Raw genomic sequence first — 16,508 nt, 5'->3', positions numbered from 1 at the left:
AACATGGGTAAACGATAAAAGATAAGAAAATGTGAAAATTGTTAAACCAAAAGGTAAGATACAAAGTAAAATAGGAATTACCAAGCAGGGTAGATTTCCAACATGTTGGAAAGAATATGGAAAAAAATGTAGCGTGGGCACAGAGCTGATTAAAACATACTTCCTAGCCATGGCCACTAGATAGCGCAACTATTTTGCAGGGCTTAAACTGAAAGCACTCAAAGTTTTAAGGAAAATCCCCAAAGAAACAGCTTTTGCCTCTAGGAAGAACTGGAAATTTTCTGTGCTATTTGGGACTGTAGGATGATTTGTGTGTGTGCTTGTTGTTTTATATTTTGCTTTGTTCAGTGTAAATATTTTGAGCATAGATTTTCCAAAGATATTTTAGCCTCTTTAAGTCATCAGCATCTTGCAGGTGGCTAAGTGGTACTTGGGGTGATGGAGGTGATGATGATGGTATGTGTCTTCACAGTCCTAGAAATAACTTGATTCTATTATTGCTACAGAAACAACATATTATAAAAGTGAGATACTACAAGAAAAATTCTATCCCCTAAATATTAGTAGCATGAAAAATACTAAACTTCTTATCTAATATAATGAGTACTTACTTGAATTAAGGGGCCAGGACTCCCAGTATTCACTACCTGCTTGAGTTCTGGGTGACTTGCCCCGAACCTGGGGAGCCACACAAAAATCACAAGAATTATGATAAATGAGAGAACTTAACCAAGAAATTAAATCATAAAAGTGTACCTAAAATATACTCATGTCTACCACAGTATATAAAATTGGACATACTTATCCTAACAATAATAATGCACATTTATAAAAGGCATTCTGGTTTCCTATGCATTTTCCCATGTTTCCTCATCCAATGCCAAGCTCATTCACCGGGGGAGGGGAAGGGGAATGAGCAGTAAAGAGAGACCTAGGGGGTCAAGAACAACAGTTCCTTAGACAGTAATACAGTTTCTAGGAGCAAGAGTTATCATGAACTCCTTCCCTGGATTGTCACACCATGATGAAGAGTTAGTTCTGCCGGGAGGAAAACCAAAGAGAAAAGCAACATTTACCTTCAGCAGGGTCTCAACTTTTAGCACTGCATTCATCTACATTAAAATGGATTAAACCAAGCTTTTTGGGAAGCTTGCCTAGGAGAAACACCCTAGAAAGAGGATTACCCTCTGTTCTTGTTTCTTCTGTGTCTCCATGACATGCAGGCGCTCCATGAGGCTGGAGATGCCCTGCTCCAAGCTGTCGATGGTGTGGTGCTGAGGGTCGTGGCCACTGAAGCTGTTGCGCAGGCTGCGGAGGGCATCGCGAACAAGCTGCAGGTCGCTGGTCTGTGGGCAAAGTGAGGTGCTGTTGGCATGGTGCCGTGCCATGTTATGAACCACATCCCAACCCCTGGGCTTAGGAAGACACAGGGGAGAGGTTTCCAAGAGAGATCTTTTATTTTTGAGAGAGGAGATGTGGAGTGTAGGAAACTTTCCTCCACAGAAGCGGGCCTACTGTTTGCCTACTAATTATTAATTTTGGATAACAAGTGCCTTACATCTTTCCACACCCACTAGGTGCAAGAATTAGGGCACTGGGATATAAAAGCTCTAGTCCACTGGCGATGGCTAAGGTACTCTTCTGCTTTTAGCTGGAGGTGGCAGGTGGTACTGAGTCCTGAGAACCTACCCCTCTGTGAGTGACTGAAACAGCTCCTTTTCCTGCCACTGGAGGGAGAAAACCATTGCTTTGAGAGTCGTGACTGTTGTAGATGGTCATCTGTGGCAGCAAGAAGAAATGATGCTTGTTATGAGAGAATTCCAAACCAAGTTGTCCTGTCTTATTTTCCTTTTTTACATTTACCACGCCCTGACATAGTATAAAATTATGTATTTGTTTCGTGTCTCTCTATATTAGAATGTAAGCCTCGTGAGCGCAGAGATTTTATCCCTTTTGTTCACTACTGTACTCCCAGTACTTGACACTTGGTAGGCATTGTGGAATGTAGAATGAAGAAAATGGAAACCTCAGCTTGGAGGCCCCATCCCCACCCAGCCTCTGCCTGGCCACCGGAGGGTCTGAGAATGTTGCTCCAGCACTTCCTGTCTTTGCTTCAGTAATTAAAAATTAAGAAAAATGACTAACATTTCTTGAGCTTCATTCTGTGCCGGGTGGATCTACCAGGACTGTGTTTAATTATTTACCTGGATTATCTTAGGTGTTCTTCCTAATGACAGAGAGGGTCACTATTACTTCCAATTTCCAGATGAGCCTCATTTCTAAAGCTCCGAAACTCAGTAAATTAAGGTCACACAACGGTCAAAAGTGGTAAAGCTGGAACCTGAACCATTTTCTTATCCTGGAATCTGCATTCATAACCCCCTCATCAAATAGCCTCCTAATAAACCAACCTGTGGCCTTGGTTCAGCCCTGAGTCAGAAACAGAATCTCCCTCTTTGCCCTTGTAAGTGTGGGAGGGAGACCCCGAACTGTTACCTCATCTGCCTCTCTTTTCACACAGTGAGTCAAAAGGACATCTTTGTGTTCTAGCTCCTGCTCCAGATCCACCTGCAAATCAGAGACTAAATCAGACAAGGATTTCTTCGGGTAGCCAGTTAGCTCAGTTGGTTAGAGTGTGGTGCTGATAACACCAAGGTTGCTAGTTCGATCCCCACATGGGCTACTGTGAGGGGCACCCTCCTTAAAAAAAAAAAAAAAAAAAAAAGATAAAGAAAGGAGAAAAAGATTTCTTCAGATTGGAGGGGCAGGAAAGTCAGTGGTTAAAATGTTCCCACCTGCTGGTAACTGGCCTCAGAGAGTTTCCGGAGTGCTTCTTCCATCTTGGCCTGGTGCTGCTGAAGGAGGCGATCCTTCTGCCCCAGCTCTTTCTGCAACAGAAAGAGAGTTTCCAGATGTATGGCAAATCCAAGGACATTGAACAGTTCACCCTTTGTGATGCAGTTTCCACCTGAGGGAAAGTAGAGCCTCGGGGAAACGGTCCTTTCTTCAAGCTACACCCAGAAGACATCACACACCATGGCAGTCTTGCCCAGTGCAAAAGATTCTTGGGAGGGCAAAGGATTCTTGGGAGGGTAAGGAGAAAGGGAATTACTGTTTGTAGGAGGACCACTACATGCAATCCATGCTAGTTAGAGATAAAGGTTAAGACTGAACCGAAGCTTCCAGGCTCTTAGTTCTGTGTTCCTTCTCCTAGCCATGTTCTCTACCTTCAGGGTTAGTGAATCAAGGGAACACAGAGAAGGATTTCCTTGCTGAAAGCAAATTTGAGAACAGAGTACTTAAGTGCTCTTTGAACAACAGCAACAATGGGCTGTTCATAAAAGGTTAGATGGAAATCATTTCCACACTGATGCTCATTCTTACTTTATATTCTCCCAAGAGCCGGTTTCTCTCATCTAGCTTCCTCTGCAGATCTACCTGCAAGAAGGATAAGAAAGAATTAACTAGCATGGAGGTATTGTCTGCTGACCCTAGTAGGAAATTGGCTATTTAGTAACCAGAATTCATGTTAGCAGTTACAGTATACAGCCCAGAGAGGGAACGGCTATGGTAAAAACACACAGCTGCTCTCCATGTCTTTAGTGCAATATTCAGCAGTGTCCTCAAAGCTGAAAGGTCGAGGCCAGTGTGGTGTGGGCTTTCATCTAGGAACAGAGATGAGTCTGACACAGAATAAAATAATTGCAGACACTGAAAGCAGATCTCCTGGAATTAAGATAAGAGATTAGGATGGCAGATTTAACAGGGTAGTATCCTATTTTGCTACTGGGACACAACGGGGTCAGAGTTCATTCATTTAACTCACATTCTGGTTGTGCAGCTCATCTTTGTCCATATTTGCCCTCAATAGTTCTTGTTTGAGCTGAAGAACAGATGTGTCCTGCTGAGTCAACCTCTGCTGCAAGGCATCCTGGGGAAAAAGTATACTAATTATTGAGGCTCCTATTAATCAATCAGCCAGTTATTACTAAAAGTTATTAAACCCCTCAATGCAAACTGGGAGACAAAAGGAGCTCAGGGTCTTGCCCAGGAGGTAAGCAGGGTTTTCTTGTCCCCTTCAAGGACACTAGTATATAAAGGGAAATCCTATCTACTGTTCTACCAAGTTGACTGAAATCTGATTTTTCCCCCACCTATTTCTCACCACTACCCTCTACCTTATTCCTGACAGAATAATATAGTAGAGCGAGACCTTTGGGATCAGACAGACTTAGATTCAAATTACAAGTCTACCATTTACTTTCATGACAATGCACTCTCCTTCCTCCCACCCTGGCTTTCTCATCTATATTTTGGGCATATAAATGCTCAATCTACCTCTCTGCTAACTCCCCATTTCCTAGGGGGCTGGGACCTATCTCTGCCTGACACCCTCTTCATATAGAATCCCTGAAATCACCCCCACTCTGCCTTCCAGAGCCCTGCTTCTGCCCTTCTGCCACTGGCTTCCATGCCTTGTCTGGTCCAGGACTGGGATTATATTTCCATGCTCAAAACTCTTCTTGGACTGATGGTTCCTCTTCTCAATATCCTCGAATCTTACCAACTTTAGGCCATCTTTCCCTCAGCATGGACCCTCTTGGTTCCTACCATGCTTAAGGAACATGCTTAAGGTCAGCATTAACACATTCCTCCAACCACAGTGACTTCAAACGAAACTATGAACTAGAGCTGCATTCCAGTATATTTACCTTGACTTTTCTCTCTCTACAGACTGCAAAGAAATGGTGTGGGCTCTGGAGAATGTGGGAGCTCATTCTCAAATATGCTGTCTGCCATAACATCACATGGCAAAGGTATGCTAAGACGCTCCGGGTATCGGCAGCTCAGAGAAACATTTCCCAAAGTGTGCTGTATCGGATGTTAGTAAGTGTTGCATGGGAGGAAAAGTGCTTTGGTGGTGAATAATTCTAAACTTTTTTTAGGCAACCTCTTTATGAGAAACCTTTTCAAGTCCTCTTCAAGTCAGTAGGGCATTTCTCCAACTTATTTGATCATAGGACACATTTGAAGTATCTCAAAGGACTAAGGCTATAGAATATACTGTGAAAACTGCGCTGAGTTACACTCTAGTCAAGCCCATGAATGTAAGTGTAGGGAAGAGGGGAAAAGCAGCAGTCTAAGAACATCCTTTTCCACTTCTAGGTATTTATATAGCAGATATATTCCCACTTGGGTGAAACAACATCTATTCAATGTTACTAGATAAATCACTGTTTTATATTAGCAAAAGATTGGAAATAACCTAAAAGACCATTATGTAGTAGGAGACTGATTCAATAAATTATCATATACACATATATTGGAATATTATACAACCATAGGAAAAGACCTAGGGAGGTCTTTATGCTGAAATAGAATGACCTCCAAGATACATTGCTAAGTGAGAAAAAGCAATGTGTCAAGCTTTATTTATAGTATACTATTATTTTGGGGGAAATTATATACACACATATTTGTTGATAATTGACAAGCTGCCTCTAGGAAAAAGAACTAGGTGAATGGGGCGGGGGGGGGGGTGGTCAGGGCTGGAAGTCAGACTTTTCAAGGATTATCCTTTTGTATCTTTTTTACTTCAAACCATTTGAACATTATTAACTATTCAAAACCTACGTAAATTACTTTTTTTTTAAGAGGACATTCTTCTTTAGAACTGAAGAAAACTAATAAAAAACTGAACCTGAAGGAAAAAAACTGATTGTTTTTACATATAGAAACAATCAAGGTGGCACACAGGGAAGTGACAGCACCAGATATGAGCCTCAGCACAACAAAAGTACATTCCTCAACATGTCTCCCTTCCCATCCACAAAGCCCCCCTTTACCCACAGCACAAAGCCGGTGAAGGGCGCGCAAGAACAGACTATAGGACCCACTAGCTTCCCTCTCACCAGTAGACTTCTTTACCTTGTAGATAGTTTACTTAAAGAGTTAAATGTCTTCCTTTTTACCTTTATCCCTTGTAAGTTTCTGGCTTCCTGCTTACATTTCAGCAGCTCCTTCTGCAAACCAAATATAGTTAGATCAGGTACTGGCGCCTGGGCTGCTTCAGAATCATTACCTCACTCTGTCAGTAAAAACACAGAACTCAGATAAAATATTCCATGAAAAATTAACCATCTATTGAGGCAGAAAACAGGTCTGGTCTGGTAAACAGTAAAGGCTGACCCACAGAAACAAAAACATGACTCGTTCTGTTTTGCCCTGTGGTACCCAGACTCAACTGCCCACGTACAGAAGGGTCTTGCCAAGAAAGAAGATACTATACATTCCCATAGTCTCTCCTTCCCGTATTTAGCAATCTTCACCAACAGGAAAGCTTAATCATAATGATCTAAATCCCTCTCACTGAAATACATAATCATATCTTAATATGCCTACTCTCGATGTCATAAAGTTATCTTAGCTTTAAATGTTTGACAAAGGGTTAGAGCGCTTCTGATTCTCTGAGAGGCTATTGTTCTTTATGAACCAAAGAAAAACACATTTAGCCAATAATGAAATACTAGTTAACCCTCCCTTACAATTGATTAAATATATGTGCATGATTGTCATCAGGAAAGAGATTTTAGGAGAGAACACTCATAACTTGGACCCCATTCTCTTCTTTTCCTATTACATCATATCAAGAGTTTGGAATTAACATATCTAAAATGGGGATTTAACCTGGATGCAACAGGTGGGCTAATAAAAATTCAAGTCAGTGAGTGTGTGTGCATGCACTCATGCATATTTCTGGGGAGACGGTTAATAGTTTTAGCAATATACTTATGACTCCACAGAACTTAAAACCTACTGACCTAAAAGAATTCTGGGACGTAGTCATTAAAAATGATCATATTAGACTATAGCTAATAATGCTGTACTGTATATATGAAAGTTGCTAAGAGAGTAGATCTTAAAAGTTCTCATCAGAAGAAAAACATTATAACTATGTGCAGTGATGGATGTTAAGTAGACTTATTGTGGTGACCATTTCACAATATATACATATACTGAATCAATGTTTTACACCTACAACTAATATAATGTTATATGTCAAGTACAAAAAATGAACCATACTGATATTAGATCCATTTTTAATTCTAATTAAAAAAGGAAAACAATGAAACATTTTAAACATACAGAAAGGTATAACCAATAATGACTTAGACACCTACTACTCACCACCGAGGTTAAAAAGATACTACCTTTTTGTCATGTTTAGGACGTATCTCTCTCTTTCAATTAAAGACATAATACATATACAACTAAAGTCCTGAGTCTGCATCCCTTTCCCTCTCCCCCTTGCTGTCCTGAAGTTGACGTGTCCCATTCCCATTATTTTTTCAAAGGGTAAAATGTACATGTCCTGACATACCTTTAGGTCCTGATTCTCCTCCATACTCTGATCCAGACGACTTTGGATTATAATCTGAATATAAGGCACAAAGAGATGGTTATGTACCTATGCTATAAAACTCAGAGATCATTCCTTCAACAAATATTTATTGAGCACTTACTAGACACTAGCCCCCTACTGTGGATACAAAGAAGAACAGGAAACAAACAGTTCTTGCCCTCTAATGGAAGCATATGCCTGGGGTGGTACAGGTAAATTAATATGGCCAGTTTAGAATGACTGTGTGTATGTCGGGTGCAGGGGGTTGGGCAAGTGAAAAGAGAAATGGCAAGGGATGAAGCTGGAGAGAAAAACAGGGGCCAGATCGTGACAGGCCAGTGAGGGCAATGGGGAATCAATGGGAAGTTTTAGGCAAAGGGATGAAACAATGAAGTCTGCCTTGAAGGTAAATTGTTCTTGCTGTTTTATAGAAAATGAATTAGAGGACAGGAGAGGAATCAGGAAAGCAAGTTAGAAGGCCGCTAGAATACTGAATGGAGGCCTGAATTAAGGTAGTGGCTGTGAGTATGGAGAAAAACGGTATGGAGATATTTAAAAAGTCAACTGACAAAACTTGGTAACTAATTGTATGCAGAGGGAAGGGTCGGAAAAGATTCAAGGACGATAATTCAGATTTCTGTTTTGGGCATTTGGGTAGGTGAATAGTAATAAGAAAGAAACCCAAAATGAAAAGTAGTTTTGGTCGTGGGGAGAGAAGGGAGAGAAAAGCTGTTTAACTGACGACTCATCGAAATGGAGATGCTGATGGAGATATTCTACAGGCAGTTGAATGTTGCATACACAAATCTAGCACTGCACAGAGAGGGCTGAGCCAGAATTAAATATTGGAGAGGCAGCATCTGAATCAGGTGGAAAGTGAGTGAAGTCATCGAGGCAGATATTACCCAGCTGAATGTATGAGATAGAAGAGAGGGCCCAGAGCGGAAGCCTGAAGAGTACCAACATTTAAGGCATAGGCAGAAAAAGAGAAGCTTCAAAGGGGACCTGAACGTCAACTCCATGACGATAGGGTCTTAGGTCTGTTTTGTTATTAGCATATTTCCATCACCTTGAAACTGTGCCTGGTTCAGAGTCAGCACTCAATAAATATTTATTGATTGAATGAATATATGAAAAAAGAAAGGAAGAGTCGTCAAAAATATATGAGAAAAACCAGGAGAAATGGAGTCAGGAAAAGAGAGCATTTCAAGAAGGCGTGGAAAACTGGGTCAAATGCTAAAAACAAATCCAGTAAATAAACCCGATTATGTGGTGTCCAGTCACAAAGGAAGGCGCTCACCAACTGTTCCTCGGGATTGACTCCTGGTTCACAGAGGGCCAAGGGCCTCTCCTGTTCATCTTCGGGTAAGGATCCATTGAGCAGCAAGGCCTGAATAACCACAAAGGCAGAAAGAAATGGAACTCCCATCAGATAACCAAGTCTAGGGTTGGGCTTGGTAGGCTCATCCCATATTGAAATCACAACCAGGCTTCCTCTAGAAATCTCTTGGTAATTTTTGATCCTTAGATACCTCCAACTGCTCATCTTGAATCTACCTGGAGTTCTTTCTGGACGCCCCTAAGTCCTCTGCTCCAAGGTTCCTTGGCCCCAGAAAACAATCAAAAATAAACTTTCCTCTCAGAAGTGACATTTCAAACCTGAGCTGCTCAAACTGAATTTTGCCAGCTGAAAAGTGAACTAAAAGCAGTGTAGAATTATTCTGGCATTGAAAAGTTTATTATAATAAATTAGTAACTAGGTTGGTGCCAAAGTAATTGGGGTTTTTGCCATTATTTTTAACCTTTTAAACTGCAATTTACTTTTGCACCAACCTAATAGAATACATTTAGAGCACTGCCTTGGGTTTGTTTTAATAATTCTGCATTTTTACTCTCTAAGGCAACCTGAATAGAACAAGAAGGAAAACATATTTGCAGAGAGATGTCCTCATTCATTTCCACTCCCCACACCAGGCTTTGTTTTCATTAGAATATTGGGGGCAGGGGTACAAATTTACCCTGAAGCTAAGGAAGCTCAAGCCCCAGGGCCCCCTCATGTTCGCTGTCCTCCCAAGTTCCTATATTGTATGGACAATGTAATCTTATTCTTAAAGATGGCCCCAAAATTATGTATTTAGGACTCACAAAACTTGGATCTAGAGGGCTGCAGGTAGGTATCACAAGACCTATAAGCTCAATAAAAGATTTTGAAATGTGTCCCCATTTTATATCACGAGTTTTTCTCAATCTAATCAAAAGAGAAGAGTTACAGAGATTAAATTCCTGTTTCAATAAATATAACACAAATTGTACCACAAATGTTGATATATAAAAACATTTACACATTCAACCACTGGTTGGTCTACCAAGCACTAATTAACAATAAAAGTTTCGTAAAGCAAATTCATCTGGTTATCCCATGGAGTTGTGGCAAAAGGTATAGACAAGTGTAAGAAGCTACAGGGCTGCAGGGAGCTAAAGGAGAGTAACATTACAGAAATACCGATGCTAATGGCAAAGTGTTCGACTGGCTCTAACTTAGGCATACTAATAAGTGTCAGAAATCCTGGATGTGGCTCAACAAGCAACTTGTTCATCACTGAAAGAGTTAAGAAGCCCAATGGATGCTGTGAGCCCCATTGTATTCTATACTGGAACTGAATTGTCATTGTGATCATGTGGCTGAGAATTAAAATTCCTCTTTTTGCAGAGAATATTAGGATGCTGACTTTCTGCTTATCGATTCTCGTCTTTTTCTATATAACCTGCCACCGGATTTCTCCAAGACGAAAAAATGCAAACCAGATTGAGAGCCAAACTGATGGGTATCTATGTTCATATAATGAAATTATCCTGGGAAAAACCTGGTTGGGTGTAATCCCAAAATTTCCCATACTTTTAACACTTCCAATAAAAGGACAACACACACACAAAAAATCCCATTCCATTAATCAAACCATTCCTTAATGGAGTAGCAGAAAAGGGATCTAAAAGGCAGACATTTTAAAAATACACAGCAAATGGGGAGAAATCAACAACTATCTTTGGCAATGTTTAGGCAGTAAACATTTCTCTAACTCTTCTCAGTTCCTGAGGCATATATTATGCAAATTGTTTCCCCACAGCACCAATCTCCTGCTTTCCTGAGGAACGCTTTGTGTCCCCACCCTGTTGCTAGCTTGCTGGGAGCACGCCCTCCACCGCCCGCCGGCTGCCAGAGCCCTCACACATAATGTGGCCTTTGTTTACATGTCCATAAATATTTGACAATTCAGAGGCAGTGCAGTTCCCAGCACAAACAGAAAGGGATATTCCTAGGCAATTTCAGGGTCATCAGCACACTATAAGGGCTCCCCCAAATAGGGACAGATGCACAAAGAGAGGACTGGGGGGTCATTTCAGGGTAGAAACTAAGTCAAGTGGGTCAGTCGGTCTCTGGGGGAGATGTGCTAAGCTGGCTCTGAAGGTATAGTAAAAAACTAAGGGCTTTGTTGCTCCATGAAAACCTCTTCTACCTGATCACCACGCCTTGGCATCCACTTGCAAATGCATTAGGAGTGAACTAAATCCCTTAGCTATTAATAGATTGGAATAGAGACCTGTGGTATTACTGGCTCTTACACCCTTCCTGCTGAAAAATTCCCAGGAGAAAATCCCTGACTATTCACAGTGCCATTCTTTGGTCAAAGCTGCCATTGCAGGTTTGTAGCTGCAAGTAGGGGAGAAACCCACTTATAAGCAGAAAGCCAGAATAAGGTTTTGGTAGGGCTCAATGATGGCTCCCAGGCTTGCAGAACTCCTAACAGCTGTGTTGTAAACAAGAGCCCATAACGTCCATTTAAGAGGAATTTTCTGTTCTTTGTGTAAGACTCCCTCTATCTAAATTCCCCATTCAACTCACCTCACACAAAACTGAGTCAGTTTATTTTCAACAGATACCAGTGACTTAAGAATAATAATAAACTGGTGCACCAAAGACAAACTACAAGGGAAAGAGCTACCTGTAATCCTGATATCATTTTCTTGGCTTCCTCCATTTCTTTTTCTAAATGTTCTTGTTGTTCCAACAGCTGTTCTTCCCATGAAGTCTCCAGATAGGTTCCGGGGCTACCTGGTCGCCAGTCTCGGGATAATGGAGAGTCTGTCTCCTCTGCAAAATGAAAGGAGGGAGTATAGTTCATGTTGAAGGAAACCGAGTTTCCAGCAGGAAGAGTTCACAGACAGTCCTCTGTGTTCACAAGTTCAGGTCACCTGCCTTCTTAACCTGTCCTCACTGCACAAACTGGACCCGCCACCAGGTGGGGTTGTGACACATAAAGAATAGGCTATTGACTTAGACTCCAGGCTTAAGGGAGCAACCCTGACTCTGCTGGGGAAATATGTCCTCCTTAGAGGTTTAGGAAGCAATAAGACCGCCTCTTTGGGGGTCTTGGTGTGGGACATAGATTTTACTCTTAAATCTCCAGAACTGGTACTCTCAGAGCTTGATTCAGCCAGGTACAAAGAGTGGAGCTGTCAGATGCAGTGAAAACAAAGTTTCTGTTGGTTGCTCTGGCGCTTCAGAGGGGAAACCTCAACTCAATATTCCTTTGACCACGCTGTCAAAGGAATGCATATATAACACATATAACACCATGTGATTTACACAGGAAACGAACCAGTAAAAGCATATTTGCACAAATTGTTTAATCTCTCTCTGGTTTTATTTTCCTACCTTAACAGTCTCTCTGCTCTGATTTCATTCATAAGAATGAATATATAATCCCTCTGGGTTGTTGTAAAGATTAAATGAGGTAACATGTGCAGGGCCCTGTGGTGGCTGGCTCAGAGAAAGCACTCAGTAACTGCTCTCCCTCCCTCTCCCTCCCCAGGGTCCCAGGAGTTTCTGACTCAGTAACATGACTGATTCTGTGATACTAATGCCAGGGCTAGAGGAAGAGTGGAATAAGGAAGAATTTAATTCCAGTTTTTCTTCTGAGGGCTTTGGTTACATTGCATCCCTTATAGATGAATAAAACTCTACCTAAATCATGTTCTTCCATGTTTCCCTCTTTGTTTATGTAAGTAAAAGAAGAGTGACTGAAACAGAGGAAGGAGAAGTCTAAACGAATGCAACTCCTTGTGGTCCTTTCTGCAGCCCTCATACCAAGTCTGATGTAGACCTACGTACTCCCCACTGCGTGTTCTCACAGACACCTCAGCTCCTACTCTATTTTCCTGACCCCTGTTTAAGTTAGGGAAGTACTGAAATTATTCGTATAACACAGAAATAATAAAAACTATTTACTTAAGTAAGGCTTCTGACTATTTCAGTCATTTCCTAATTCATAGGCAGCCGACTGAGGAACAGCCTGTCTATACTGCTACACGATGACAGCTAGGTGATAGGAAGTGACACTGTGTAAGAGGATAATTACATTAATTGGCTCCAAAGCATTATAGCCCTCCAGAGCTGACCGTGTATGCAGACTGTGGAGAGGCACGGGCCAGGGAGCTTACAGGATAGTCAGGATCCCCAAATTCTTCAAGCTGCGGGCTATTCCTTGAGCCAACCCGGGTGGGCTGAGAAACAGTACCTGTTCTGTTCTCTATTCCTTCAGAGGGGATAATCACGAAATCTGCTTTCTCCTCCGACTGGGTGATAATGGATTCGCTCTTTGCACTGTGGATAGGACTGGGTGAAGTCAGACTGTGATCAAAGGAAAAGGAAGAGAAACAATTATTGTGAACAGTTGTTTAGAAGCCGACTATCATAATTTATCCCAGAGACGTACTCTTATTCATCTTATTCCTACTGCCTAATACAGTAACTGGCCCACAAAAAGAACAAATATTTGTTGAATGAACAAAATGAATGTTGAATGAATAAATGACCCAATCCATGGAAATCTTTTCTACAGCAAGGCTGCCTTTAAGCCTAATTCATTGAGAAGAGATTTATCAGAAGGGTGGATAATCTAACATTTTAAAGAGCTCCAAGTTTTGTTTTGTTTTGTTTTTACTTACCATCACCACTACTTCAACCACCACCATCCCTGGGCCCGAGTTCAGAGACTGGTGTAGTATGTGTTTCAGTGCTTTGGGAGATGGAAGGAGAAAATCTATTTCTAATACATTGACCTATCACAGACACAAGCAACACTAGCAGAATAATCATAGCAGATCAGCTCTGGGCTGATCCCAAAGGAGGGGATGAGGTGGAGGAAGACTTAGCAAGGAGAAATTGCTAGAATGTGGACATCACCAGGATGGGCAAAGGGGCAGTGATACATCAATAAAGCTAGTATGCGTTAAGGCAAAGGGCAATAGGTCAAAAGGGAAAAAGAGCTGCCAGAAATGGTAGAGGTTTACTTGATTTATTCCCATCAAAGAGTTATTTACATCTCTGCCATACTACTTTTAAATTGTCATCAGAAACCTCACAACAATTCTTAAGTTCTGATAAAACTAGTAGCCTTGGAAGAAATTGTTCAGATTTTTAGGGAAGTGGAATTTTAAATCCCCAGAACAGCAAATCTATAAGACAAGATGGAATGTGAGGCTGACGCTTCCATCTGAAAAGCCCGTTTGCTTTGCACTGCACCTTGAGAACATCAGCCCTGAAACAATCTCAGGGGCTGTGGGGTCTGCAGGCCCAGCCCCCTCTCAGGAATTCTTTCCAAATCCATCACCTAGACAACAGTGACAGTGTCTAGGATTCACTGACCCACTTAATGTGCCCCTGAAGTCTCCCAGGCTAATCCTCACAGAACCACGATCAGAAGTTAACATTTCGTCCTCTAGAAACCAGTAAAAACAAGAGCCAAGACGAGCTGATGTAGCTAGAGATTTCAAAACCTCTGCACTAACCTGAGGACTAGGGTCTCATCCTCCTCGTGGTCCAGAGTTTAAGGGTTTTGGTGGGAATGACCTCAACCAGTAATACGGTCTCATCCTTATCAGAACCACAGAAAAAAATTTAAAGTTGTTTGCTTCTTCAAGTTAAAGAAAGGCACTCAACCCTATCTATAGATCTACAACCGGAACAGGTAAAAGGGGTGAAGAGTGGCAAGAAGTGGTATTTGCTTTATAGAGCTCTTATCCATCTTTCTCTACTCAGGCACTCTGACTTCCCGGCCAACATGAATTAGCTGCTGGAAAAGCACTAGTCTAAGGGTACTATGTCGTTTATAAGGAGAACAGATTTATGACTGTTCAGGCCTCAGCAGTCACCTTCTTATAGAAATTGGGATCCAAGTGCAGAAAGAGGCCTGCAACAGCTGCTCCTCTTTGAGAAATAATAAGACAACACTTTCTCAGCTGACAAGGTGCTATGGTTGACATGTCCCACTGTCTGCATTCGGCTGGGCTACAGTGGGTAATGTGTGAGACAAAGGGGGGCTTGGGAGGGGTGTTGTGAACCTGGAAAACTGCTTTCCTAAAAGCGGAGACGCATGCTCAGCTCCACCTTCTCCCTCCTAAGTGAGCTGTCTCCCATATAAGGGCAGAAGGAGGCGGATGTCTGCATATCCCACCCCAGTGGGGGAGTGGCAGAGGAGCCAGAAGAAAACAACATTTCTCTTTCTTGAATTGAGGCTGCCAGTATGTGAGGCCAGAGAGGTAAGACCATGAAACTAGGTGGTCGAGTTAAAAGAGAAAAGACCTGAGGAAGAAAAACCCTGAGGCACGTGGCAGAGCACGCATCTTGCTGCCTCCCCAAGAACCTCATGGATGAGGATGGTGCATTATTAAATCCTCTGCCTCAAGTCAGAGAAAAGTATTTTCATGGCTAATTAATTATATGATATATGATAAGCTCTCCCTGATTAGCTTAAAACCCTTTTTTTTAATAAACAAGTAATCCCCTACTTGCCATCATAATCCACTCAAGTCAGGGAACAACTGTATTACAAATCAGATCCAACTGATATACTTCTTAATTCCCACAGGTCTAACATCTCTCCAACCTTAATTTATCAGATAAGCAGTCTCCCAGCAAAGATACTTACAAATGAGAGTCAAATCAATTTTTAAAAAAATAGGTAATGGGTGATAAGGAAGAGAGTACTGCTCCCTTCCTGAAATGCCCTCCCTTAGCAGAGACAAGACGGTAAGGGGCCACTCCTCTTTTCCCTATGCTGGCTCCAGGTTCCTTAACCCACTGTATTTCATAGGGATAATCTCAGGCCAGCAGCCTGTTCTCCCCAGTATAGCGTCCCCACCCATGCCCATCTGTCGCTGGCCAAAAGCATCCTTCAGTCCTGGCCCTGCTCCCACCCATGCCCCCACCTCCAAAGCCAAAGTGGTCTCAGCTCACCATTTGACTTGCGTCCCTCCCATGGTCCCTCTCCTGGCTCTGGCTTCAGCAAGCCTGCTTCCCTGGGTGAAGTGGGAGGCTGAGAGTCACAGCACTCCCAAATTCGGGCATATCTCCCAGAGCTGGGGCAAGAAGAACGACTCCACGGGCAGGCCAACTACCAGAGCTGCTGGCCCCGATCGCGGGAGAGAATAGGAAGGACAGAGAGGCAGGCGTCTCGGCCCCAGGGACCGGGATGCTCCCGGTTCTGAGGAGCGCTGTCCGGGCAGCTCAGACACTGCAGCAGTATCTCGGCGGAAGCCGCCTCCCCTCGCAAGCTGCGGGTCTCCGGCAGCGGCATGGTGGTCTCCGCGGCCGCGCGGCTCCGGGCAAACCCCCGGGCGCAGGCATCTCAACCCATCTCCGACCCGGAGAAACGTTCCCGCGGCTCCCGCTGCGCGGTTGAGTACCGGGCGACCAGCGTGCGAGCGATCCCAGCTCTGCAGCACCTCCCCATTCCCTCCCTGCCCCTCCCCTCCCCACCCCCTACACAGGCTGTCACACGCGGCCTGGCAGCGCCGGGCTCGGACCGAGACGGGTTCTCAACAGCAGGCTTAGAGCTCTGGCCAGAGACAGGGCGAGGGCGGAGGCAGGGGCGGCGCCGGGCTGGGGGCCGAGTGGGAGCATCCGGTAGTCTGGGAGGGGCCGCGGGTGGGCAGAATCCCCAGGAGGGGCTATGGTCCTCGTCCTGAGAACCTCAGGTCTGAAAACGTTGCCTCTTCTACCTTGAGCCTTCCCTCCGTGGACACGGAGGTCGGGTTAGGTCTAAGC

General features: G+C 43.1%; 1 protein-coding gene across 3 annotated transcripts in view; it reads right to left on the bottom strand.

Moving 5' to 3' along the window:
* DIXDC1 (DIX domain containing 1) overlaps positions 1 to 16,508 on the bottom strand; it is a 74,521-nt gene that overhangs the window by 12,473 nt on the left and 45,540 nt on the right. For 2 of the 3 annotated variants that reach the window (XM_033120540.1, XM_033120539.1), the window contains 12 exons: positions 12,979 to 13,091; positions 11,404 to 11,552; positions 8,703 to 8,792; positions 7,382 to 7,435; positions 5,973 to 6,023; positions 3,827 to 3,931; positions 3,385 to 3,438; positions 2,796 to 2,888; positions 2,497 to 2,568; positions 1,690 to 1,779; positions 1,185 to 1,346; positions 612 to 678 (listed from right to left, as the gene is read on the bottom strand). In XM_033120540.1, the coding sequence (XP_032976431.1) occupies positions 612 to 678; positions 1,185 to 1,346; positions 1,690 to 1,779; positions 2,497 to 2,568; positions 2,796 to 2,888; positions 3,385 to 3,438; positions 3,827 to 3,931; positions 5,973 to 6,023; positions 7,382 to 7,435; positions 8,703 to 8,792; positions 11,404 to 11,552; positions 12,979 to 13,091 (1,100 nt within the window). Of the gene's footprint in view, positions 1 to 611; positions 679 to 1,184; positions 1,347 to 1,689; positions 1,780 to 2,496; positions 2,569 to 2,795; positions 2,889 to 3,384; positions 3,439 to 3,826; positions 3,932 to 5,972; positions 6,024 to 7,381; positions 7,436 to 8,702; positions 8,793 to 11,403; positions 11,553 to 12,978; positions 13,092 to 15,698; positions 16,185 to 16,508 lie in introns of those variants that run through there. The other variant, XM_033120541.1, reaches the window with a different exon arrangement.

Source organism: Rhinolophus ferrumequinum, chromosome 11 (genome assembly GCF_004115265.2).
Source record: "Rhinolophus ferrumequinum isolate MPI-CBG mRhiFer1 chromosome 11, mRhiFer1_v1.p, whole genome shotgun sequence".
Classification (NCBI taxonomy): domain Eukaryota; kingdom Metazoa; phylum Chordata; class Mammalia; order Chiroptera; family Rhinolophidae; genus Rhinolophus; species Rhinolophus ferrumequinum.
The sequence above is the reverse complement of the archived record's forward strand: the minus strand, read 5'-3'. Positions and strand labels throughout refer to the sequence as shown.